The following is a 27075-nucleotide window of genomic DNA, read 5'->3' on the forward strand; positions in this document are numbered from 1 at the left end:
GTTTTAGGGGATTTCTTGTGAGTTTTAGTAGGTTTCTAGTATTTATATAGTGGCTACTAGTAATTCTTAAGTAATTTCAAGTTAATTGTTTCTTTTAGATTTCGAAAAGTCTTCTATTGATTTGATTGTAGTTTTCTAGAGTTTTTCGAGTGTTTGCTTCGTATATTACTTTTTTTTCCCCCCGTGAAATACATCAGAGGGTTAAAATGAAAGACAAAATTTAATATTAAAAAAAGTGTGTTTATTTCCTAAAACATATGTTTGATACATTATCTGTTCACCAAAGATAATGAAAGTACAGATTTTTGTCCCATTCTGTGAACGCCTCGTTGTCCATGGACGTTCGTAACTTAAAAACCTTTTTATTTTTAAGTTGTGAGCTGTTGTAAATTGTAAGTTTTTAAACCTTTAAATACCTTTTTTTTTTAGCAGGAGAGATTTCGAGCTTTGGTTTCTCCCTTTTATTGTGTTCGCCTTTGTATATTTGTTTGGGATGAATGGAAAGCTAAATTATCCCCGTCCCTCATCCCTCCCCCTTCCCTCCATTCCCCAATGGAGGGAAGGGGGAGGGATGAGGGACGGGGATAATTTAGCTTTTCATTCCCCCCTTTTTTATTATTTAATGGTTTTTCCCCACATACTGTGTGTGTGTGGCGTTCTCAGTATGTGTCTAAATATTCGTACTGTCTAAACATTCGCAGATACTGTCTAAACATTCGCAGATACTGTCTAAACATTCGCAGATACTGTCTAAACAGTCGCAGATACTGTCTAAACAGTCGCAGATACTGTCTAAACAGTCGCAGATACTGTCTAAACAGTCGCAGATACTGTCTAAACATTCGCAGATACTGTCTAAACAGTCGCAGATACTGTCTAAACAGTCGCAGATACTGTCTAAACAGTCGCAGATACTGTCTAAACAGTCGCAGATACTGTCTAAACATTCGCAGATACTGTCTAAACAGTCGCAGATACTGTCTAAACAGTCGCAGATACTGTCTAAACAGTCGCAGATACTGTCTAAACAGTCACAGATACTGTCTAAACAGTGGTAGAGGTACTGTGTCAGGCGTCGCAGATACTGGTTAAACCGGATGGGAAGATAATGCCAAGTGACTTCCAAACATCGAGCTAACATTGATGTCAGGAAGGCTCTGATTGGTGGTGTTTTTTTGTTTTGCTTTGTTGCCTAAATCTCTGCTACATGTTTTATTCTCAACTGGTTTTGTGAGTGTCATGTAAAACAAGTTTTACAACTGCGCTTACTGTAAAATATTTACTACATTGTGTGTGTGTGTTTGTGTTTATATATATGCATTTATTTACATTACTAGAGCTAATCTACACTGATATTTTTCATCGCCAGGATCCACAAAGACTTTGTGTATCCAGTTCTTAAAAATAAATGGGTTTCAAATTGTAAATTAGTTTATATATATTTACATATATTTACAGCAGTGAAAGAGCCCTCACTAGCTCTGTTCTCTGTCTCACAATGTTCTCTAGAACAGTAGCTGTGTTCTTTGCCTTACTGGCTTTGTTCTCTCTCTCTCTCTCTCTCTCTCTCTCTCTCTCTCTCTCTCTCTCTCTCTCTCTCTCTCTCTCTCTCTCTCTCTCTCTCTCTCTCTCTCTCTCTCTCTCTCTCTCTCTCTCTCTCTCTCTCTCTCTCTCTCTTAGTATGTCAACAGGGCACTAAGAGGACAGAATGTAAGGTTAGCTACCAACAGGTCAAGTGTCACGAGCAGTAAACTCTCGAGTCATAATCTGTAAAATATTCTTTCAAAGACCATCCCAGATCATTAGCCACACACATATGGGATTAAATGTCCAATGCCGCCAGCTCCGGAATCACAAGGAAGCCATTGATCTGAGCCATATTTCACGTGGTCAGGGGGGTTGGTGCCTGGTTAGGCGGAAGGGCCATTTCTCTCAAGGGCCACTTTCCCTACTATCACTCGGCGTGGTCAGGGTGTCTGGTGAAGCGGTAGAAACAGGTGTCGTCGCCAGGGGCTCTTGGAGCTTCTTCCTCGTAGGGCCTTATCTTCTGCTCCTTCAGCTCAAGCCGCACCTGTTGGCACAACAGGTGATAGGGCATGATGTTCATTGTAAATCATTTATAGAAATAAAATTTGAACATATATATATATATATATAATATATAATATATATATATAATATATATATATATATAATATATATATATAATATATATATATATATATATATATATATATATATATATATATATATATATATATATATAATATACACACACACATATATATATACAGTAGTATTAGAGAAAAATAGAATACAATTGCTTAACAAAAATTAGCTAAAAAGTATTAGAAAAAATTTCAGAGGTTATCAAAAAATCATCATGAATTAAAGGGTAAAGGAAGGGTCAGGTGATGTCACAATGGTGCACCACAACACAGTGACATCACAGGACCTTCCTTGGAAGATGAGGACTTCAGCGCCTCACAAGTCTGACATCAACCCTGCCGAGGAGGTCATCAAGGACCTGCAGGAACTCTACAGGACCCCGAGGCAATGTTGGAGAGTTAGGAGGGCCATTTCTCGGCCACCTGGGCCCCCGAGGCCAGGCTCAAATCCTGTTATAACTTCATTTACGCTCAATCTAGACTCCCCGCGCCTCTCAAGATGGCGTCTGCGTCTTATCTGGGTCTCTCAAGATGGCGACTTCGTCTTAATTGGGTTTCTCAAGATGGCGTCTGCGTCTTAATTGGGTCTCTCAAGATGGCGACTTCGTCTTAATTGGGTCTCTCAAGATGGCGTCTGCGTCTTAATTGGGTCTCTCAAGATGGCGCCTGCGTCTTAATTGGGTCTCTCAAGATGGCGTCTGCGTCTTAATTGGGTCTCTCAAGATGGCGTCCTCGTCTTAATTGGGTCTCTCAAGATGGCGTCTTTATCTTAATGGTACACTTAACTGTGCTTCTCTTGGCTGATGCCTCACCTGGCTGGTGCCTCACTTGGCTGATGCCTCACCTGGCTGATGCCTCACCTGGCTGATGCCTCACCTGGCTGGTGCCTCACCTGGGTGGTGCCTCACCTGGGTGGTACCTCACTTGGCTGCTTCAGTTATCTCTTCATATTCCCCCTTTTCAGTGGAGAATTATTCAGACGTCAAGCCGAGCCTTTACATACAGTCCCGCTAATGAGTTCCGAGAGAGAGTGACAGATAGACAGGCAGAGATAGACAGGCAGAGATAGACAGAGAGGTAGACAGAAATGGGAACGAGTCTAAGGGAAGTAAGATGACCGTATATAGCCGTGAAGAGAGGAACGGAGGGAGGGTTTTATCTCTGTCCCAAGGAAGGTCATAGGACATATATGACCCTATATATATATATATATATATATATATGTCGTACCTAGTAGCCAGAACTCACTTTTTGGCCTACTATTCAAGGCCCGATTTGCCTAATAAGCCAAGTTTTCATGAATTAATTGTTTTTCGACTACCTAACCTACCTAACCTAACCTAACCTAACTTTTTCGGCTACCTAACCAAACCTAACCTATAAAGATAGGTTAGGTTAGGTTAGGTAGGGTTGGTTAGGTTCGGTCATATATCTACGTTAATTTTAACTCCAATAAAAAAAATTGACCTCATACATAATGAAATGGGTAGCTTTATCATTTCATAAGAAAAAAATTAGAAAAAATATATTATTTCAGGAAAACTTGGCTTATTAGGCAAATCGGGCCTTGAATAGTAGGCCAAAAAGTGAGTTCTGGCTACTAGGTACGACATATATATATATATATATATATATATATATATATATATGTATATATATATATATATATATATATGTATATATATATATATATATATATGTATATATATATATATATATATGTATATATATATATATATATATGTATATATATATATATATATATATATATATATATATATATATATATATATATATCGACCGGCATCTCTAAAGGTGGGACCCGAGAGCTCAAACTCGATCCTGCATGAACAAAATAGATCAGACCACACATATAAACACAGACAATAGATGTGTATCAACCACTACTCTCACCCCCATCTACTGCTCCTTGGATGACTCGCCCCCTCGTCGTCTTCTAGGAGTGACCTTCGCCTTTGTGGGATTCGCTTCTCCCCATCCCAGGATTCCCTTCTCAGGATCCCTTCCCCCTTTCGCCCTCCCATAACCCCCCTTTCCACGACTCCCTAGACCCCTCCAAGGCACCCCGAGAGTGCATGTCTGCGCTTATCCACCTTATCATCCCGTCCACACTAACTGCCGTAAGAGACCGATAACATGTGACTCTAAACCAGCCGCATGAATGAGACGACCTCTGGGTATTGCAGCCTCTAACTCTCCTCCAATGGCAGAGGTAAAGGCTTTTAAATGCGAATTTCACAATGGCAAGCGCCGCTGTCGGGACGATAAGGCGAAGGTAGAGGAAGGAAGGATGGGAGGGAGGAAGGAAGGAAGGAAGGAAGGAAGGAAGGAAGGAAGGAAGGAAGGAAGGAAGGAAGGAAGGAAGGAAGGAAGGAAGGAAGGAAGGAAGGAAGGAAGTTAGCTTGTTAGCTAGAAATAAGAGGAAGGGAAGCTGAAAAGCCCATTCAGTAGCGACATCTATGGACCGGATGCGACAACTCCGCCGTTACCTTACCAAGACGTGACACTCAAGCAACAGCCGTTATTGTGCTTGTGATGCACACACACACACACACACACACACACAAACACACACACACACACGCACACACTCACACACACACACACACACACACACAGACACACATACACACACACCAACGGGCAATTTTAGGCACCTCGTATGGTCAATTTACTCAGAACACTCGTCAGAAACTTGTCCCAGAACCCAAAGATATTTGGATCTCCACAACAGCCTTGGAAACAGCCTCGCTGCTGCTGCTGCTCTACTTTCCCACAAGATATGTGTTCAAGGATTCCCTCAAGGATCTCCCTGGCTTTTTTTTCAAACTTTTCCCGTTCGTCACTACTCTCACAAGAGGCAGGAGAGCTGACAACTTTTCCCTGCGTTCAACAACAGCAGGAGTCTTCCTTTTCCCGCCTCTTTTGCAGGTGTGAGTTGGTCTACCTCTATCTCTTTTTTTGCTGTCACTTCGTCTGTGTATGTGTCGGTTTCTGTCTGTTGTGGCACTTGCTGTGTGTCTGTCTTTCCTGTCACTTGGTGTGTGTGTGTGTTCCTGTCTGTCTATTTTTTGCCTGGTTCATTCGTATGTGTCTTCCTCTGTCATTCTTTCCCATCATTTGGCGTGTTTGTATATGTCTCTGCTCATCTTTCTTGTCACTTTCTTGAGTCAAGCACAAGGACAGGTCGTTTATAAGGTTCTTCGAGGCTTCACTTGAGTTCTCAAGTCCATGTGTCTTATGAAAGTTGTGAGAATATGGGGCTAAGCACATCTAAAAAGAGAGATGTACGGACAAGGTGTGAGCAAAAGTCATCTTCAGATGACAAGTTTTGCAGTCGCTGCTGTCGGGCAGTTATGAGTTTGGTTCTTAATGACGGAGGTTTCTTGGATACCTCATTTGCTAGGCTGAGTGCATGACTATTCATGATCACTGTGGAGTCAGAAGGTCATCTTTAGGACATCAACTTCATCGCTAGGTACCGACTCCTAACATGTCGATATATCATGTCCTAACATCGACATGTTGTAGAATGAGAGAAAAAAGAGTTTTCCGTCCTCTCACCATATTGGTGAGAGTACGGAGCACTCTTTTTCTCTTTTCCGACGACAGAATCGACTTAGCAAATGATGACCGAGAGAAAGATCCGTAACCAGAGTACCTGAATGGAATCTCCATATAATCTGAAATTTACTGAATGAAAAGTGCAAATGTCTGTTCATATTAATACGCTGAACGTTTAGTTGGCGACTTATAAGGATGAGAGAGAGAGAGAGAGAGAGAGAGAGAGAGAGAGAGAGAGAGAGAGAGAGAGAGAGAGAGAGAGAGAGACAGACAGACAGACAGAAAGACCGACCGACCCACACTCACCTTCTCCGCCTCTCTCATCACTCTCAGCAGATTATGACCCGCCAGCTTCTTCAAGTCCTGCAGAGTCCAGTTGGGGTCAGCCAGCAACTCCGCAAACAGTCTTGGATATCCCGATACGTCCCCCAGTCCTTCCGGTAGCCTATAGAGACATAGCAGTAGTTAGTGGCAGATAGCAATCCCTGGATATCGTTTAGCTCCCCTTGGTTTCCTGAGAGGGGAACACGGGTGTCTAAATGGATTGGACTCCGGTAACGATCTTTGGAATCCCCAGTGGATGAGACACAATGTTTATGAAGTCAAGTCAGTGTACGAGACTGGAGGGAGCTGGGGAGGAGGTGAGATATCCTGGTCGAAGGGAAGGGGGGAAAGCGCCAAGACATTACCACTATATAGCACTTGGAAGGATGGGAGGGGGGTCAGGATGAGGATTTGGGATGGGACGGGGAGACAGAAAAGGTATCCAACCACTTCCTGGTCGAAGCTATCGTAGGTATTACAAGAATTTTGTATTCGAAGCCTCAGGATATATATATATATATATATATATATATATATATATATATATATATATATATATATATATATATATATATATATATATATATATATTTACAGAATAAATTCTAATTTTTGTCATGAGATTTAGAGCATTGTGACATTTCTTTCCGAGATTATATTAGGGAAAATACATATCCAGTATCTTCAGGTATCCCATAGTGATTATTCCAGACACTCCTGTTAACGCCGGACAAGCAGGGTGCCCGCAGCACTACACAGCATTAATGAAAGTACAGCATGCGTCACACAGCATTGGTAAAGACACAGCAAGCGGCGTCACACAGCAGTGGAACAGACACAACAAACGTCACACAGCAGTGGTACAGACACAGCAAACGTCACACAGCAGTGGTACAGACACAACAAACGTCACACAGCAGTGGTACAGACACAGCAAACGTCACACAGCAGTGGTACAGACACAGCAAATGTCACACAGCAGTGGTACAGACACAGCAAACGTCACACAGCAGTGGTACAGACACAACAAACGTCACACAGCAGTGGTACAGACACAACAAACGTCACACAGCAGTGGTACAGACACAGCAAACGTCACACAGCAGTGGTACAGACACAGCAAACGTCACACAGCATTGGTACAGACACAACAAACGTCACACAGCAGTGGTACAGACACAGCAAATGTCACACAGCAGTGGTACAGACACAACAAACGTCACACAGCAGTGGTATAGACACAGCAAACGTCACACAACAGTGGTACAGACACAACAAACGTCACACAGCAGTGGTATAGACACAGCAAACGTCACACAGCAGTGGTACAGACACAACAAACGTCACACAGCAGTGGTACAGACACAACAAACGTCACACAGCAGTGGTACAGACACAGCAAACGTCACACAGCAGTGGTACAGACACAACAAACGTCACACAGCATTGGTACAGACACAGCAAACGTCACACAGCATTGGTACAGACACAGCAAACGTCACACAGCAGTGGTACAGACACAGCAAACGTCACACAGCAGTGCCACAGTCAACTTGAACGTGGGGAGAAAAATACTTACATGTTGATACCGTCAAAGTCTGCCCCGATGCCCACGTGGTCGATGCCCGCCACCTTCCTCACGTGGTTGATGTGTTCTGGGGACACAGAGATGATACACGGTGTTGGAGAGGTGTGTGGGTAGTTGGAGAAGTGTGTATATGTGTGTGTGTGTGTGTGTGGGAGTAGAGGCGTTAGAGTAGTGGTGTACACCAAAGATAGATTGTTATTGGGTGGTCGATTAATTACCTTTGTATAGTCTCAGGGACCTGCTATCTGACTCTCTCTCTCTCTCTCTCTCTCTCCTCACCTCTCATCCCTCGTAGTAACTCACCAATCACGTCACTAATGGTGGCCTCCTTGCTGCAGGTGAGGAAGTAGTTGTAGAAGCTCACCATCACCACTCCACCGTTGCTCGCCTGTCAATAACCACGGACAGATTAGACAGATTGGACGGGTCACCTTGTAGCCAGGGAGGCTGCATGGGGGTCTGGGTAGTGGTTTGTCCTTGGACAGTTATGTAGATGGACAGGGGGGGGGGGTTTGGTTTGGACAGTTACAGATGGACAGGGGTTTCGGTTCGAATGGTTATAAGTGGACAGAGACTTAGCTTTGGACAGTTATAGCTCAAACAGTAAGTATAATTTAGTCCTGTATATATATCAGGACGAAAATAAACTCTTAGAGTATACACACCGCGTGGTGTATAGACATATGTTTATGTGAGACATAACACAAACATATGTCTACAAACATATGTCTATATATATGACATAACAAACATATGTCTACGAGAGACATATGTTTATGTCTCTCGTAGACAGAGGATGTCGGGACGGTTTTGTGACAGAAGGAGTCCCAACACTGTCACTAAACAGACTTATCTGCACTTCCAACACCTATCGCAAAGATTCTGATAGAATTCTGATAGGATTCTGATAAGAAAAGAGAATAATCAGCCATGTACGAAGGCATCATATAAATATTCTCTCTTTCAAGGGGGGAATCGAACCCTCAACCTCGCATTACAGGATAAAATTGCCTATCTCGTCTGCAACTTGATATAAAAGGGACTAAGATAATTGTTGGTGTATATAATTATATAACAAAACACAGTGGCAATGCTAGTGAGATTTAGTCACCAATCCACAACAGTGAAAGGAAGGGAAATAACTTGAAAGCCCTCGGCTTGTATGACTATATAGCACATGGAAGGGATACAAGGATAGGTATAGAGGATTGGGATAGGGAGAGAAGGAAAGTGGAGGGACAGAGGAAAGGAAGAGTGTTCAACACTTACAACATTGTCCCATCCTGGACCACTAGAGGCAGTGTTCAACACTAGAGGCATTAACCATCAATTACATCACAACATTTTTGCCAATTACGAGTGTGAGGAATCAGTGGAATTTTTTGAGGGGGGCCAATTTCCATGATAAAAAGATATGCTGAGCGCAACGGTTTGATCTATGCAATGATTTAATTTGGTATGCACCACCTCTCTCTCTCTCTCTCTCTCTCTCTCTCTCTCTCTCTCTCTCTCTCTCTCTCTCTCTCTCTCTCTCTCTCTCTCTCTCTCCCTCCTCTCCCACAACTCACCCCCATTCTGTCAAAGTATACCATAGGAAATTGAGCTGAGAGAGAAACCCCTCACATGAAATTAACGAGTTTTCTCAGAAGAAAGTCTAGGAGTAATTTGTTCCAAACCAAGACAGGGAGAGACATAGAACTAACCTATGATTTCCCTCCCAAGGTGTGTATATAGAAGCACAGCGAATACGTGAGAGTGCGAGCGAAAAGAAGCACAAAAGAACAATAGAGAGAAGATAAGGAGATGCCAGAGAGACAAGAATGTGTATTTTAGAAGTAAGCAGGGAAACAGGAAGGCAATTTTAAATCGACCATTAAAAATGAAGCAAAGACCCAGGGCACTGTTGCTTCAAACATTGAAACAATGTTGTTGCTTCAAACATTGAAACAATGTTGTTGCTTCAAACACGTCAGTCTTGAGGAAGAGGACAGTGAAGACTCATGCTGAATCTGTTTGGCGTGAAGGAATTCATTCACAGAGAATGACAGTGAAGTGTGTGAGGAACTCAAATGGAGAATCCAGGAGGTCGTCGTAACAGATCCAGAGCATGTTGCTCAATCGAGGAGGATGGGATGGAATGTGGGGGGGGGGGGGGGAAGGGTCTCTGGCAGAATCAAACAAAATGGCATGCACTAAAAAGTGAGGTTGTTAGAGGCAAACTATGTTGCCTGCCTTTTTTCCCCTCACTCTCACCAGCTTTCCCCTCATTCTCCCTCACTTTCCCTCACTCTCCCCAACTCTCCCTCACTCTCCCCAACTTCCCCTCACTCTATCTCACTCTTCCCAACGTCCCCTCAATCTCCTTCACTCTCACCAACTCCCTCTCCCTCTCCCTCACTCTCCCTCACTCTCCCAACACTCACCACCTTCCTCAGGATGTCGTCCGGGACGTTTCTGGGGTTCTTGCAGATGGCGTAGACGGAGGAGTGACTGAAGATGACAGGCGCTCTGGACACCTCCAGCGCCTCCTTCATGGTGGCTTGTGAGACGTGGGACAGGTCCACCAGCAGCCCCAACCGGTTCATCTCCCTCACCACCGTCTGGGGGAGAGAGAGGGGAGAAAAGTGAGAGATGGGGTGTCTAGTAGGTTCCTCATCTCCCTCACCCCTGTCTGGGGGAGAGAGAGGGAGAGAGAGAGAGAGAGAGAGAGAGAGAGAGAGAGAGAGAGAGAGAGAGAGAGAGAGAGAGAGAGAGAGAGAGAGAGAGAGAGAGAGAGAGTGAGAGGTGATGGGTACAGAGACAGCTAAAGGGGGTTTTTGAAAACCAAAAAAACACTATTTTGAAAACACAAGACTGAATATTTCGGTCCCAAACCGGGACCCTCTTCAGCAGTGTGCGAGAATAATGACTATAGGTGCTTGTATGGTCGTCAAGTTAGGTGGCCTGGGAGAGGTGTAAGCATCTTCTCACTTCCGTGTCCCCCCTCTCACCCCTTCCGTGTCCCCCTCTCACCCCTTCCGTGTCCCCTCTCACCACCTGAGGCTTCCCTCACCTAACCAATTTCCCCCTCAGCGTGGCGGAGCTCTCCTGTTGATCCCTCGTGCTTGCTCCAATCACTGTTTCACTCCCGCAATCACCCCTCTGGGGGAGAGGGGAAAGCGATCAATAACAGGGAGAATGAGAAAAAAAAACACCTATCTGTCTTTTTCCCCCCTTGCCATTCTCTTTCACCTCTTCTATATCCACAACCGTCTCTCTCTCTCTCTCTCTCTCTCTCTCTCTCTCTCTCTCTCTCTCTCTCTCTCTCTCTCTCTCTCTCTCTCACGGTCACTCTCTTTTTCTCGTTTTGAAATTCTCATTTTATATTTTTCCCCTCAAGAATTTTCACTTTTCTATTCCTTTCCCTTCCCCTCACATCCTCTTCTCTCTCTCTCTCTCTCTCTCTCTCTCTCTCTCTCTCTCTCTCTCTCTCTCTCTCTCTCTCTCTCTCCTCCCCTCACATCCTCTCCCCTCTCTCCCTGCTGTCAGGTTAATGCAGCTGCTGGCACCAAGGCATCCCGCAGGCACTCTAATTACTACGGCGGCGACCTCTAGTATTAAATGTAATATATTTGAAAGTTATATAATAATACTAATAACAACAGTATTAATATTTATTACGCTAATAATAATAATAATTATAATCATTAATGCTATTATCAATTATACAATTACAGAATGTTTATTTTGTTATAATTCTGCTTCTTGTAATACATTATATTATTATTTGTATTATTTCGTGACTGATACATAACGTAATGTATCATTTTCGTCACTGATACATAACGTAATGTATCATTTTCGTCACTGATACATAACGTAATGTATCATTTTCGTCACTGATACATAACGTAATGTATCATTTTCGTCACTGATACATAACGTAATGTATCATTTTCGTCACTGATACATAACGTAATGTATCATTTTCGTCACTGATACATAACGTAATGTATCATTTTCGTCACTGATACATAACGTAATGTATCATTTTCGTCACTGATACATAACGTGATGAATCAGTGAGAAAATGATACATCACATTAATGTGTATTCTTTCTGTATTCGAGGAAAAGCGTGGGAGGTTGGGAGGCTGTAGCTCCTGTACCCCAGCCAGGGTACAGGCGAGCAATGTGTGAAACAGCTGATTTAGGATCAGGTGTCTTAGGAAGGCTTGCATATCATGGCCTAGTGGCTTAGTGCGTGTGCTTGGGACTGCTCAGTGTGCTGGTTCGTATCCTCCTCATTGCCTCGCTCCCTAAGTACACAACTATAGGATATTATATGGGGGGAGGAGCAAGGGTCATTTTAAGTTGGGGGTTCAGCTGAATCCTCTAAGGTTAATGAGCCATCTTCTGATCCTAAATTAGGGGTTTATGCACATTTTTTTCGTACACTCTGGCTGGAGTATCTACCCGAATCTACCCGAATGCTTCTCTAAGAAGGCACAAAAAAGTTCCTTTCTCTGTGCATCATTATTATTATTATCAATTATTATTATTTGTACACATCACTGTACTTTTCACGTATGTTTGGCTGTACTTGTAACTTGTTGAACACTTTTTTTGGAGGAAATCACGGACAAGATATTTGTGTCGTGGCTCTTTTGTGTACCAAACTTTTGCCAAAACATGTTTAATAATTGTGTATTTTTTTTGTTAATGCAGCGAGCGGCGAGGTTGGTGCGTTCGTGCAGAGGGAACATCTGTTTGGCGGTCACATATTGCGGCTCTTGTTCGAGGCTTATTGTTGAGCGCGTTGCAGTGAGGGTTAAGTATGAGGTAGGTGTAGTGAGGGTAAGTGTGTGTGGTGGGGAGTATGAGGGAGTGAGTAGGGGTGAGGCTAAATATAAGGGATGAGGTGGGGGCGGGAGCTGTAGGTACTCATTCCAGGGGACACTGGACAATACTCCCAGACGAGCCTCATCACTTCTGGACTGGACAGAACAGGTTGGAGGTGCCGTTGGACACTGGTGGACTAAGACCCGGACCCACTAAGACCTGTTGACCAGTCTTTGTATTTTGAAGGGCTTCGTGGGAGCAGGTGAATGAGAGGTGTGTGACAGAACATTGGAGGTGGTTGGAGGGAAGTGTTGGGTGAAGACGGGCTGTCCGCCTTGCTGACACCAGGTGCGCGTTTGAAAGCCAAGTAACTGGGAGGGTGTTTTACAGAGTTTTCCAAAGTTTTTCGTCTCTCCTGCATGCTTTAGTGCCTCTGTCTGTCTGTCTGTCTCTCCCTCTCTCTTTCTCTCTTTTGCTTCCTTCATTTCTCCGTTCCACTAACTCTCCGTTTCCAAACTCCGCTAACCCTCCCTCCCATCCCCCTTCCACCCCTTCCAACGTGTGGCGGGGGACCATTACCAGGAACAAAAGCACCCAGATAAGGCACCAGTAAGTGATGATGTCCTGAGAAGGGAAGGTGGTGGTGGTGGTGTTAGGGAGGAGGGGGGAAGGGGGGGTTGTGGTGGTGGTTTGGAGGGGTAGGGGACTGTGAGGGGTGGACGGGGTGGGGATAGTGTGGAGTAAGTGGGGGGGGGGAGAGAGGACTTAATTGGAAGTCTTGGTTGAATCTGGCTTTAAAGAATGGGTGGAGGTGGCTTTTACAGCTTCTTATAGGAGTCATTGTCCACGAGACGTCATAGGAGTCATTGGTTATCGTAATAGGAACCAACCTGACCCAAAGAACCCAACCCCTACTATTAGGGTCGTCACCAAAAATTCTATCACACTTCACCATTGAAAGTTGCGTATGGCAAACAGCATCGTACCGTTTGCAACCTCGAACAAACAGACAAACATTCTCTCTAATAGATTTTCCCTCCCATAGACTCTGTAGGGTCTTGAAATAATTATTTTGCTGGATTCTATATGGCTTTCAGATGTCTGCTGTTAGCCTCTCATATGCCGGTGATGTTAGTGTGTTTGTGTGTGCCTCTTATAGTGTTGGAATTACATCTCTTTCAATATCTGATGGGTGAGTTGCCCTCTCCTTATGATGGTATCACTTGAGCTGAACGGTAGAGCGACGGTCTCACTTCATGCAGGTCGGCGTTCAGTTCCCGATCATCCAAGTGGTTGGGCAGCATTCCTTTCCCCGCGTCCCATCCCAAATCCTTATCCTGACCTCTTCTCAGTGCTATATAGTCATAATGGCTTGGCGCTTTCCCCTAATAGTTCCGTTCCTTATGGTGGCGAGTGTTTGGGAAGGTGGGGGGGGGGGGTGTCTGGGGCGGGGGAAATGTGCAGGGGAAATTCGGTGTCCAGTCAGCCTGATGGCCGAGTGGACAGCGCTCGGGATTCGTAGTCCTAAGGTTCCGGGTTTGATCCCGGCGAAGGCAGAAACAATTAGGCAGAGTTTCTTTAACCTAATATCTCTGTTCACCTAGCAGTAAATAGATACCTGGGAGTTAGACAGCTGCTATGGGCTACTTCCTGGGGGATGTGTAACAAAAAGGAGGCCAGGTCGAGGACCGGGCCGCGGGGACGCTAAGCCCCGAAATCATCTCAAGATAACCTCAAGATAAGGGGGGGGTGAATGATTTGCATAAAACTAATGGTAGAGAGTGAGACACATTTCAGGGGTTAGAAGAGGTGCATTAGGTGAAAGGGAAGCTGTGGTTGCAGGGGGCAACAGGGATGCAACGGAGTTGGAGGAGTTGGAGGAGTTGGAGGAGGAGGGACATAAGAAGTGGCCAGATACCGTAATTTAATTTAATTACGTCCTTAAATTATTAATATTGGCTGTGGAACTACCGGCGTGCTTGTGAGGTATTGATCTTGTGGTGGTGGTTGTGGTGGTGGTGGTAGTGGTGGTGGTGATGGTGGTGTTGGTGGTGGTGATGTGTGGTGGTGGTGGTGGTGGTGGTGGTAGTGGTGGTGGTGATGGTGGTGTTGGTGGTGGTGATGGTAGTGGTGGTGGTGGTGGTGGTGGTGTGTGGTAGTGGTAGTGGTGGTGGTGGTGGTGATGTGTGGTGGTATAAAATAATTATTTTCTCTTATTTTTTTAATTCTGGTAATATGTCTCTATTTTGAACATCCATGTTTCTGTTTTTGCAATAGTGTCCACTGTTTTTGTGTCAACAATTGTACTTAATTTACCTATTTAATTGTTAATACTCCTGGTATTTGTGTACTATACCTTTAGGGGTGTTGTTATGTTCATCCTTGTGTCCTTTGTTTCCACCATTGTGTTGTCAAAGAAAACAATTCGTTTTAACTTTTTTAAACGTTTATAAAAACGTTTTAAAACGTTTAAAAAAAACGTTTTAAAACGTTTATAAAAACGTATTAAAACGTTTTTCTTCTTTTTGCCTTCATTTCAATTTTCTCGCTCGATAATCATATTTACTCTTCTCTCCTTGTCACTATTATCTACCTATTTATCTCTTGAGAAGTGAGTCCCTATACAGTGTTGGTTAAGTCTATCACCCCCGCCCCAGATAGATGGGTCCTGGTCTACGCTAGTAGTGCGTTACTCTAGTTGGCAATATAAAATCCCACAATCATCTTGCAATGTCATTTCTATCAACAGTTAATATCCACAACAAAGCCTTTTTCTCTTTCCATTTCCAACACTTGCCTGTCCCTCACAGTGATTATTCCATTAGTTGCTATTTCACTGTATCATCTTCAGTGATTTACACTTATGGAGTTTAACTCTAACAGCCATTTGTCTGCTCAATTCTGGTCTCGGTCAAGGTCCTCCTCCACTGCATTCCTCTTCGGTTTTTATTCTCATTATTTTCCCCCGCTTAAACTTGGAAAAACAATGGATTAGGATCGAGTCCTGTGTTCGCCCTATTTGACATTTCTCCAGCTCGATACCAACTCTATGTCTGTGATCCTTTGTTTTCTGCCTGTCAGGCATTCCCTTGTACATTCATGTTATTTTTCTCCATCCAACTCAATCTCACCAGACTTTGGTGAGAATTGGTACCAAATACTTTTTGAAGTTGAGCCGGTCGGCCGAGTGGACAGCACGCTGGACTTGTGATCCTGTGGTCCCGGGTTCGATCCCGGGCGCCGGCGAGAAACAATGGGCAGAGTTTCTTTCACCCTATGCCCCTGTTACCTAACAGTAAAATAGGTACCTGGGTGTTAGTCAGCTGTCACGGGCTGCTTCCTGGGGGTGGAGGCCTGGTCGAGGACCGGGCCGCGGGGACACTAAAGCCCCGAAATCATCTCAAGATAACCTCAAGAAGTTGAAGGAGAATTCAGTGTACCAAACACTCCTTCTGCTGTTGTACGTTGGTTTCTTTGTCATAGAATTCTCAGGCATGTGAGGCATGAGCTTTCTCCTTGTCTGATCATGCTACTTTTTCCTTGCAGAGTTTATCCTCTCTTGGGTAAATTCATTCCATGAACTCCGGTGGTGTTGGGACATGGGGGTAAGAGGGGGTGGTAGTGGTAGTGATGGTGGTAGTGGTGGTGGTAGTGGTGGTGGTAGTGGTGGTGATGGTGGTAGTGATGGTGGTGTTGGTAGTGATAGTGGTGTTGATAGTGAAGGTGGTAGTGATGGTGGTGGTGATAGTGATGGTGATGGTCGGTGATGATGGTGATGGTGGTGGTAGTAGTGGTGGTGATTACGGCGCAAAAGAAATCAATATCCTGACATCTCTTCCCTGTCCATCCCTGTCTTTTTCTCTCTTAAATACCACCATTCCACCCTAACCCTGCTCCCTCCCCCCCCCCCCGTCCTCCGCCACACTCCCATCCTCTGTAAATATTGACACTGCCAGCCCCGCCCAACCGACATTAAGTGACGCGTAATCGAAACCATTCCGTTATCCACAGATAAAGAGCACCAATGGAATATCTCCCTCGGGCGAAAATGAGATGCTCGGGGTATTCCAGAAGTGCCGTCAAGGGATTTTCGAATCCAAGGATCTATTTCAAGGAACATTTACTCCATTTTGAACATTCGTTAATAAAAAAGATGTTTAGGTAAGGGGTTACCTTACCTTACCTTGAGGTGCTTCCGGGGCTTAGCGTCCCCGCGGCCCGGTCGTCGACCAGGCCTCCTGGTTGCCGGACTGATCAACCAGGCTGTTGGACGCGGCTGCTCGCAGCCTGACGTATGAGTCACAGCCTGGTTGATCAGGGGTCCATGGATTTTCAATGTGTATTATCAACGGTTGTCTCTACGTGCTGTTCAGAGGAGTTTGAACATGCATGTATATATGTATTTTTCCATGAAGAGATCATTTCTGTAGATTTCTAAATAGACATATGTGTATTTTTACAACCGCCAAATATATTTCTTTAACTTTCCGTCCGCCAATATTAAAGAAAGGCTGAGGATGTTACATGAAACGGATTTAATCCAAGAACCGTGAGGCAACTTGATCCATGGATTATATCCTCCCTCCTAATCCACAGACCCTAACCATGTAATCCCATACCATACTGTACATACCGGTAACCCCCTTAACGGAATCCTTACCATCATCGAACCCACGACCCCACGATCTCCACCCAGAATTCACCTCCTCCCAGCCACCACAGATAGAGGATAGGCGGTGATTATGAGTAAATATCCAGCGTGAATATGAGGTATTTTAGCCTCATGATGAGGCCGCGTTCAGCTCAGGGAACACAATGCCGTAATGGGGTACGCTGTATTAAACATCTTACCTTCCCATTCACCTTAAATGGGAGGTATTAGAGTAAGTATGTTGTGGTGGCTAGCAGAGGGTTAGTTGATGGTGTTGTGGTTGTTCCTGTGGTTTGAGGGTTGGTTTTAGTGGTGGTGGGGGTTGTAGAGGTGGTGGGAGAGAGGTGCAAAGGAAATGTCTACGCAAGTTTTAATTTCATCTCCCCCTTGCTTCTCCCTGTGTGTGTGTGTGTGTGTGTGTGTGTGTGTGTGTGTGTGTGTGTGTGTGTGTGTGTGTATATGTGTATGTATGCGTGTGTTGCATATGTATGCGTGTGATGTGTATGTTTAAGTGTGTGTGCGTGTGTCTTTGCACACACACACACACACAAACCTCTGTATATATACAACTCTCTATATGTATATGCAAATCTGCATACATGCATTCATAATGGGACACAATACAGCTCTTGTATGACACGCTCCGGTTGTATGACCGTCGGCTTGTCCTTCCCCTGTTGTATAATCTGGCGTGCGGTCATACAACAGCCATACAACAGCCACAATACAGTAACATCACAAAGACAAATTTCCTAAAAACAACATTATTTTACCTCAATTTTGCTGTAAATACGACTTGCTCTTAAATCATTAATGTAAATTTATGCAAACAAACTCAATTATAAATGCACAAACATATTTTTGTAAATCCAATTTGAATTTGAAAAATATTAACTCGATAAAAAAAGGAACAGTTATTTAACATTGTCTATATTTGAACCTAAACTTAGTAAATAAATTTAACGTAAATATGGTTATTTTTTCAAAAAATAAAATAAAATAAGCCTGAAATGTCTGTATTTCTTGTTGTATTGTTACAGTTGTGTAATATAATTAAATAGCGAACAATTTTCGATTTTTTTTTTAAATATACATGATTGCTCTGGTTGTTAGACAAACCGGTTCTTGCTTACTAGGCCTAGTAGTAATATACTACTATATTACAATCCCCCCCCCCTGAAGTTTTCAAAATATCTGAAATGTCGGAAATTTGATTCCTGAGAGTGATTTTTGAGCCGAATTCTGACTCTCTGCACCTATTTTCATTTTCAAATTACGACTTTTTAAACCGAAAATATGCCAATTACTGAAAATGGTGTTGGGGTCATATTTTGCCCAAACCCCCCTGCAGTTTTCAAAATATCTGAAATGTCGGAAATTTGACTCCTGAGCGTGATTTTTGAGCCGAATTCTGACTCTCTGCACCTATTTTCATTTTCAAATTACGACTTTTTATACCGAAAATATGCCAATTACTGAAAATGGTGAAGGGTCATATTTAGCCCAAACCCCCCTGCAGTTTTCAAAATATCTGAAATGTCGGAAATTTGACTCTTGAGCATGATTTTTGAGCTGAATTCTGACTCTCTGCACCTATTTTCATTTTCAAATAACGAATTTTTATACCGAAAATATGCCAATTACTGAAAATGGCGATGGGTCATATTTTGCCCAAACCCCATTGCAGTTTTCAAAACATCTGAAATGTCGGAAATTTAACTCCTGGGCGTGATTTTTGAGCCGAATTCTGACTCTTTTCACCTATTTTCATTTTCAAATTACGACTTTTTATACCGAAAATATGCCAATTATTGAAAATGACGATGGGTCATATTTTGCCCAAACCCCCCTGCAGTTTTCAAAATATCTGAAATTTCGAAAATTTGACTCCTGAGTGTGATTTTTGAGCCGAATTCTGACTCTTTGCACCTATTTTCATTTTCAAATTACGACTTTATATACGGAAAATATGCCAATTATTGAAAATGGCGATGGATCATATTTTGCCCAAACCCCCCTGCAGTTTTCAAAATATCTGAAATTTCGAAAATTTGACTCCTGAGTGTGATTTTTGAGCCGAATTCTGACTCTTTGCACCTATTTTCATTTTCAAATTACGACTTTATATACGGAAAATATGCCAATTATTGAAAATGGCGATGGGTCATATTTTGCCCAAACCCCCCTGCAGTTTTCAAAATATCTGAAATTTCGAAAATTTGATTCCTGAGCGTGATTTATGAGCCAAATTCTGACTCTTTGCACCTATTTTCATTTTCAAATTACGTCTTTTTATACCGAAAATATGCCAATTACTGAAAACGGCGATTTGTCATATTTTGCCCAAACCCCCCTACAGTTTTCAAAATATCTGAAATGTCGGAAATTTGACTCCTGAGCGTGATTTTTGAGCCGAATTCTGACTCTCTGCACCTATTTTAATTTTCAAATTACGACTTTTTATACCGAAAATATGCCAATTACTGAAAATGGTGATGGGTCATATTTTGCCCAAACCCCCCTATAGTTTTCAAAATATCTGAAATGTCGGAAATTTGACTCTTGAGCATGATTTTTCAGCTGAAGTCTGACTCTCTGCACCTATTTTCATTTTCAAATAACGAATTTTTATACCGAAAATATGCCAATTACTGAAAATGGCGATGGGTCATATTTTGCCCAAACCCCTTTGCAGTTTTCAAAATATCTGAAATTTCGGAAAGTTGACTCCTGACCGTGATTTTTGAGCAGAATTATGACTGCACTTATTTTCATTTTCAAATTACGACTTTTTATACAGAAAATATGCCAATTACTGAAAACGGCGATTAGTCATATTTTGTCCAAACCCCCCTACAGTTTTCAAAATATCTGAAATGTCGGAAATTTGACTCCTGAGCGTGATTTTTGAGCCGAATTCTGACTCTTTGCACCTATTTTCATTTTCAAATTACGACTTTTTATACCGAAAATATGCCAATTACTGAAAATGGCGATGGGTCATATTTTGCCCAAACCCCCCTGTAGTTTTCAAAATATATAAAATTTCGGAAATTTGACTCCTGAACGTGATTTTTGAGCAGAATTATGACTCTCTGCACTTATTTTCATTTTCAAATTACGACGTTTTATATAGAAAATATGCCAATTACTGAAAACGGCGATTAGTCATATTTTGCCCAAACCCCCTTACAGTTTTCAAAATATCTAAAATGTCGAAAATTTGATTCCTGAGCGTGATTTTCGAGCCAAATTCTGACTCTTTTCACCTATTTTCATTTTCAAATTACGTCTTTTTATACCGAAAATATGCCAATTATTGAAAATGGCGATGGGTCATATTTTGCCCAAACCCAGTTGCAGTTTTCAAAATATCTGAAATTTCGAAAATTTGACTCCCGAGCGTGATTTTTGAGCCAAATTCTGACTCTTTGCACCTATTTTAATTTTCAAATTACGACTTTTTATACCGAAAATATGCCAATTACTGAAAACGGCGATTAGTCATATTTTGCCCAAACCCCCCTACAGTTTTCAAAATATCTGAAATGTCGGAAATTTTACTCCTGAGCGTGATTTTTGAGCTGAATTCTGACTCTTTGCACCTATTTTAATTTTCAAATTACGTCTTTTTATACCGAAAATATGCCAATTACTGAAAACGGCGATTAGTCATATTTTGCCCAAACCCCCCTACAGTTTTCAAAATATCTGAAATGTCGGAAATTTTACTCCTGAGCGTGATTTTTGAGCCGAATTCTGACTCTGCACTTATTTTCATTTTCAAATTACGACTTTTTATACCGAAAATATGCCAATTACTGAAAATGGCGATGGGTCATATTTTGCACAAACCCCCCTGCAGTTTTCAAAATATCCGAAATTTCGGAAATTTGACTCTTGCGCATGATTTTTGAGCTGAATTCTGACTCTCTGCACCTATTTTCATTTTCAAATAACGAATTTTTATGCCGAAAATATGCCAATTACTGAAAATGGCGATGTGTCATATTTTGCCCAAACCCCTTTGCAGTTTTCAAAATATCTGAAATTTCGAAAATTTGACTCCTGACCGTGATTTTTGACCAGAATTATGACTCTCTGCACTTATTTTCATTTTCAAATTACGACTTTTTATACAAAAAAATATGCCAATTACTGAAAACGGCGATTAGTCATATTTTGCCTAAACCCCCTTACAGTTTTCAAAATATCTAAAATATCGAAAATTTGATTCCTGAGCGTGATTTTTGAGCCGAATTCTGACTCTTTGCACCTATTTTAATTTTCAAATTACGTCTTTTTATACCGAAAATATGCCAATTACTGAAAACGGCGATTAGTCATATTTTGCCCAAACCCCCCTACAGTTTTCAAAATATCTGAAATGTCGGAACTTTGACTCCTGAGCGTGATTTTTGAGCTGAATTCTGACTCTCTGCACTTATTTTCATTTTCAAATTACGACTTTTTATACCGAAAATATGCCAATTACTGAAAATGGCGATGGGTCATATTTTGCACAAACCCCCCTGTAGTTTTCAAAATATCCGAAATTTCGGAAATTTGACTCTTGCGCATGATTTTTGAGCTGAATTCTGACTCTCTGCACCTATTTTCATTTTCAAATAACGAATTTTTATACCGAAAATATGCCAATTACTGAAAATGGCGATGTGTCATATTTTGCCCAAACCCCTTTGCAGTTTTCAAAATATCTGAAATTTCGGAAATTTGACTCCTGACCGTGATTTTTGACCAGAATTATGACTCTCTGCACTTATTTTCATTTTCAAATTACGACGTTTTATACAGAAAATATGCCAATTACTGAAAACGGCGATTAGTCATATTTTGCCCAAACCCCCCTGCAGTTTTCAAAATATCTGAAATGTCGGAAATTTGACTCCTGAGTGTGATTTTTTAGCCGAATTCTGACTCCCTGCACCTGTTTTCATTTTCAAATTACGTCTTTTTATACCGAAAATATGCCAATTATTGAAAATGGCGATGGTCATGCTTTGCCCAAACCCACCTGCAGTTTTCAAAATATCTGAAATTTCGAAAATTTGACTCCCGAGCGTGATTTTTGAGCCAAATTCTGACTCTTTGCACCTATTTTCATTTTCAAATTACGTCTTTTTATACCGAAAATATGCCAATTACTGAAAACGGCGATTAGTCATATTTTGCCCAAACCCCCCTACAGTTTTCAAAATATCTGAAATGTCGGAAATTTGACTACTGAGCGTGATTTTTGACCCGAATTCTGACTCTCTGCACCTATTTTCATTTTCAAATTACGACTTTTTATACCGAAAATATGCCAATTACTGAAAACGGCGATGGGTCATATTTTGGCCAAACCCTCCTGCAGTTTTCAAAATATCTGAATGTCGGAAATTTGACTCCTGAGCGTGATTTTTTATTCGAATTCTGCCTCTCTTCGCCTATTTTCATTTTCAAATTTGCGACTTTTTATTTCGAAAATGTCTCACCTCCCCCAAAACTCTGTTTCTCTCTCTCTCTCTCTCTCTCTCTCTCTCTCTCTCTCTCTCTCTCTCTCTCTCTCTCTCTCTCTCTCTCTCTCTTTCCCTCTCTCTCTCTTTCCCTCTCTCTCTCTCTCTCTCTTTCTCATCTTGGAACTTTTAATGGTCCATTTTCATCGCGAATTTCTCTGTTTTGTTATCCTCTCTGTTCCACATTTCCCATACATCCTTTCCTCTCTATTTCCACCCCTTCCCATTTTATCTCTCATTTCCCCTCTTCCCTCACTTTCCCCCTTCACTTTTCCTGTCCTCGCTATATTCCCTCTATCTTTCGATTTGCCATTCCGGAAAAAATACAATTGTTTTGCCTCACCTAAAACACGAACAGATCCAGTATTTTGCCTCTAACCAGAGTCGTACAAACCCAACCAACCCACCTAACCCCTCGAGGATGATGCACAGAAAACGTCAGTACTCCGGTGATTCAATTTGCACTAATACGTCACCTTTCTTAACGGATTGGTCGAGTGCGTTAAAAATGCGACGCATACAGTGAGAAGCAGAAATAAGACAATATGAGAACACGGGGCTGGGATATGAGGGCAGACTAGTCGGACCATCGGGAATCGAACTCCGGCCACCTGGCCTCTTACCACCACTAAGACATTGTACCCAACTTACCTTGCCAAAGTGGGTAAGTCCCCGAGGGGAATTTGGGTCCTCTGCGTCCGTCTCTTGCGCACGCGCACACTCGGCCCTGCGGGAGAGTGAGAGTGAGAGTGAGAGTGTGTGGTGAGTGTGTGGACCAAGGGAGGATAGAGTGCCTAGAGTGTCAAGCAGGTATAGTGTGCATTTCTCAGGCGTGTGTTGCCTAGCAGGGCATGTGTGTGGAGACCAATTTTAGGAATGCTGCAGGTGTGGGGACTCACCAGGGGGTGCTGCAGGTGTGGGGACTCACCAGGGGGTGCTGCAGGTGTGGGGACTCACCAGGGGGTGCTGCAGGTGTGGGGACTCACCAGGGGGTGCTGCAGGTGTGGGGACTCACCAGAGGGTGCAGCAGGTGTGGGGACTCACTAGAGGGTGTGGTGCAGGTGTGGGTACTCACCAGGGGGTGCTGCAGGTGTGGGTACTCACCAGGGGGTGCTGCAGGTGTTGGTACTCACCTGGGGAGGGTGCTGCAGATGTGGGTACTCACCAGGGGGTGCTGCAGGTGTGGGTACTCACCAGGGGAGGGTGCTGCAGGTGTGGGTACTCACCAGGGAGGGGTGCTGCAGGTGTGGGTACTCACCAGGGGAGGGTGCTGCAGGTGTGGGTACTCACCAGGGAGGGGTGCTGCAGGTGTGGGTACTCACCAGGGGAGGGTGCTGCAGGTGTGGGTATTCACCAGGGGAGGGTGCTGCAGGTGTGGGTACTCACCAGGGGAGGGTGCTGCAGGTGTGGGTACTCACCAGGGAGGGGTGCTGCAGGTGTGGGTACTCACCAGGAGGTGCTGCAGGTGTGGGTACTCACCAGGGAAGGGTTCTGCAGGTGTGGGTACTCACCAGGGGGTGCTGCAGGTGTGGGTGAGGGTCAGGTAGCGCACTCCCAGGTCCCTCAGGGCCCTCAGGACGCCGAGGGAGTTCTGTATGGCGTGGCCGCCCTCCACGCCGATCAGGCTGGCGATGCGTCCCTCCTTGAACGCTGCTTCCACCTCTGACGCAAACAAACACCTGCCTTAGTCTCCACCTCTGACGCAAACAAACACCTGCCTTAGTCTCCACCTCTGACGCAAACAAACACCTGCCTTAGTCTCCACCTCTGACGCAAACACCTGCCTTAGTCTCCACCTCTGACGCAAACAAACACCTGCCTTAGTTTCCACCTCTGACGCAAACAAACACCTGCCTTAGTCTCCACCTCTGACGCAAACACCTGCCTTAGTCTCCACCTCTGACGCAAACAAACACCTGCCTTAGTCTCCACCTCTGACGCAAACAAACACCTGCCTTAGTCTCCACCTCTGACGCAAACAAACACCTGCCTTAGTCTCCACCTCTGACGCAAACAAACACCTGCCTTAGTCTCCACCTCTGACGCAAACAAACACCTGCCTTAGTCTCCACCTCTGACGCAAACAAACACCTGCCTTAGTCTCCACCTCTGACGCAAACAAACACCTGCCTTAGTCTCCACCTCTGACGCAAACAAACACCTGCCTTAGTCTCCACCTCTGACGCAAACACCTGCTTTAGTCTCCACCTCTGACGTAAACACCTGCTTTAGTCTCCACCTCTGACGCAAACACCTGCCTTAGTCTCCACCTCTGACGGAAACACCTGCCTTAGTCTCCACCTCTGACGCAAACAAACACCTGCCTTAGTCTCCACCTCTGACGCAAACAAACACCTGCCTTAGTCTCCACTAAAGTCTGGTGACAATATCATACTTGCCTCAGACACATCTGTGTTCCATCATATTTTAATATACAATTGAAACTTACCTAATATATTCATACTTATGTATTTTTTTCAAATTTATGGCGAAAAAGAACAAAAAACTAAACCAATTTCTCTGCTCCTGTATAAAAATTTAATATAGTGTTAAAATTGGTTTAAATTTTCGATTTGTTTCTGTCTCAACATTTTAAATTTTGACTTAATTTTTTATAGACAACTTGACGCCCGAGCCCAATTTTATTAATTTAATAGGACTCTTTTTTTACAATATTTTACCATTTGGCAATGTTATACATTGTGTATTTGGCTCTTCGTGTATGTTTATACAGCGGCGCGTGATGGAGGAACTCTTGAAGGGTGAGGTAAGGGACACCGGGCCTCAGACTTACCGTGTAAGCCAAGGGCAATATTAGAAGCGACGCCAACCTGGTCTGATCTACGATCACTGGCCAATTTCTACGTCGCAAAGGCTGGGAATCTATGTACAAACTAATATATATATATATATATATATATATATATATATATATATATATATATATATATATATATATATATATACATAATATTCTCCATTATGTACGCCTGTTTGCACACACACACACACACACACACTCTATTAGTGTCAGAGTGGTCGACAATTGGAATGCATTAGGAAGTGATGTGGTGGAGGCTGACTCCATACACAGTTTCAAGTGTAGATATGATAGAGCCCAATAGGCTCAGGAACCTGTACACCTGTTGATAGACGGTTCAGAGGCGGGACCAAAGAGCTAAAGCTCAACCCCCGTAAGCACAACTAGGTGAGTACACACACACACACACACACACACACACACACACACACACACACACACGCACACACACACACACACGCACACACACACACACACACACACACACACACACACACACACACACACGCACACACACACACACACACGCACACACACACACACACACACACACACACACACACACACACACACACACACATTCTACGGACCATGTTCCATGTTATCTGGCCAGTCTGACTCATCAAGTTTGATATACCTGAAATGAATTTTAACCTCAGTTAACCTCTGACCCCCAGCTGACCTACAGTCCAAGATAACATCTTACAAAAGCTAAACTCTCTCCCCTTGTCATGCTAAATCAAAACATATATTTAACAATGTCTTAATTCCCAACTGAGATCTGAAAATAAAGGAAACCTTGATTATTTTTCGTCTGACCAGACCACCAACCAGGAAGCCTGGTCAGAGACTGGGCCGAGAGGACGTTGCTCCTCGGAGCCCCTGACCAACGCTGACCCCTGACCCCAGGTGACCCCAAGACTCACCGTCGGCGGAAGTGGCGAGGCGGAGGTCGTCTGGGTACTGGTCAATGAGGCGCTTGATCAGGTCAATTTGTTCTATGGTGAGTTGAACGGCGTTGAGGCGCTGAGACTCACACGGCACGTAGGAGACCCAGAACTGTGAGGAGGAGAGCAGTGTTAGTGGCGCCAGCTGTGGCCAGGAGAGTAGTGTTAGTGGCGCCAGCTGTGGGGAGGAGAGTAGTGTTAGTGGCACCAGCTGTGAGCAGGAGAGTAGTGTTAGTGGCGCCAGCTGTGGCCAGGAGAGTAGTGTTAGTGGCGCCAGCTGTGGCCAGGAGAATAGTGTTAGTGGCGCCAGCTGTGGGGAGGAGAGTAGTGTTAGTGGCACCAGCTGTGAGCAGGAGAGTAGTGTTAGTGGCGCCAGCTGTGGCCAGGAGAGTAGTGTTAGTGGCGCCAGCTGTGGCCAGGAGAGTAGTGTTAGTGGCACCAGCTGTGAGCAGGAGAGTAGTGTTAGTGGCACCAGCTGTGGCCAGGAGAGTAGTGTTAGTGGCACCAGCTGTGGTCAGGAGAGTAGTGTTAGTGGCGCCATCTGTGGCCAGGAGAGTAGTGTTAGTGGCACCAGCTGTGGCCAGGAAAGTAGTGTTAGTGGCGCCAGCTGTGCGGAGGAGAGTAGTGTTAGTGGCGCCAGCTGTGCGGAGGA

General features: G+C 43.6%; 1 protein-coding gene across 3 annotated transcripts in view; it reads right to left on the bottom strand.

Annotated features, from left to right (window-relative positions):
• Positions 1–219: 219 nt before the first annotated feature.
• The window catches only part of LOC123756774 (dipeptidase 1), a 158165-nt gene continuing 131309 nt past the window's right edge, over positions 220–27075 (bottom strand). For all 3 annotated transcript variants that reach the window (XM_069331861.1, XM_069331860.1, XM_045740084.2), the window contains 8 exons: positions 26403–26535; positions 24167–24317; positions 23307–23382; positions 10089–10265; positions 7969–8053; positions 7657–7732; positions 6060–6198; positions 220–2071 (listed from right to left, as the gene is read on the bottom strand). In XM_069331861.1, coding sequence (XP_069187962.1) covers positions 1955–2071; positions 6060–6198; positions 7657–7732; positions 7969–8053; positions 10089–10265; positions 23307–23382; positions 24167–24317; positions 26403–26535 — 954 coding nt within the window. In that variant the 3' untranslated portion in view covers positions 220–1954. The remainder of the gene's footprint in view (positions 2072–6059; positions 6199–7656; positions 7733–7968; positions 8054–10088; positions 10266–23306; positions 23383–24166; positions 24318–26402; positions 26536–27075) is intronic.

This window comes from Procambarus clarkii, chromosome 26 (genome assembly GCF_040958095.1).
Source record: "Procambarus clarkii isolate CNS0578487 chromosome 26, FALCON_Pclarkii_2.0, whole genome shotgun sequence".
NCBI classification, from domain to species: Eukaryota; Metazoa; Arthropoda; class Malacostraca; order Decapoda; family Cambaridae; genus Procambarus; species Procambarus clarkii.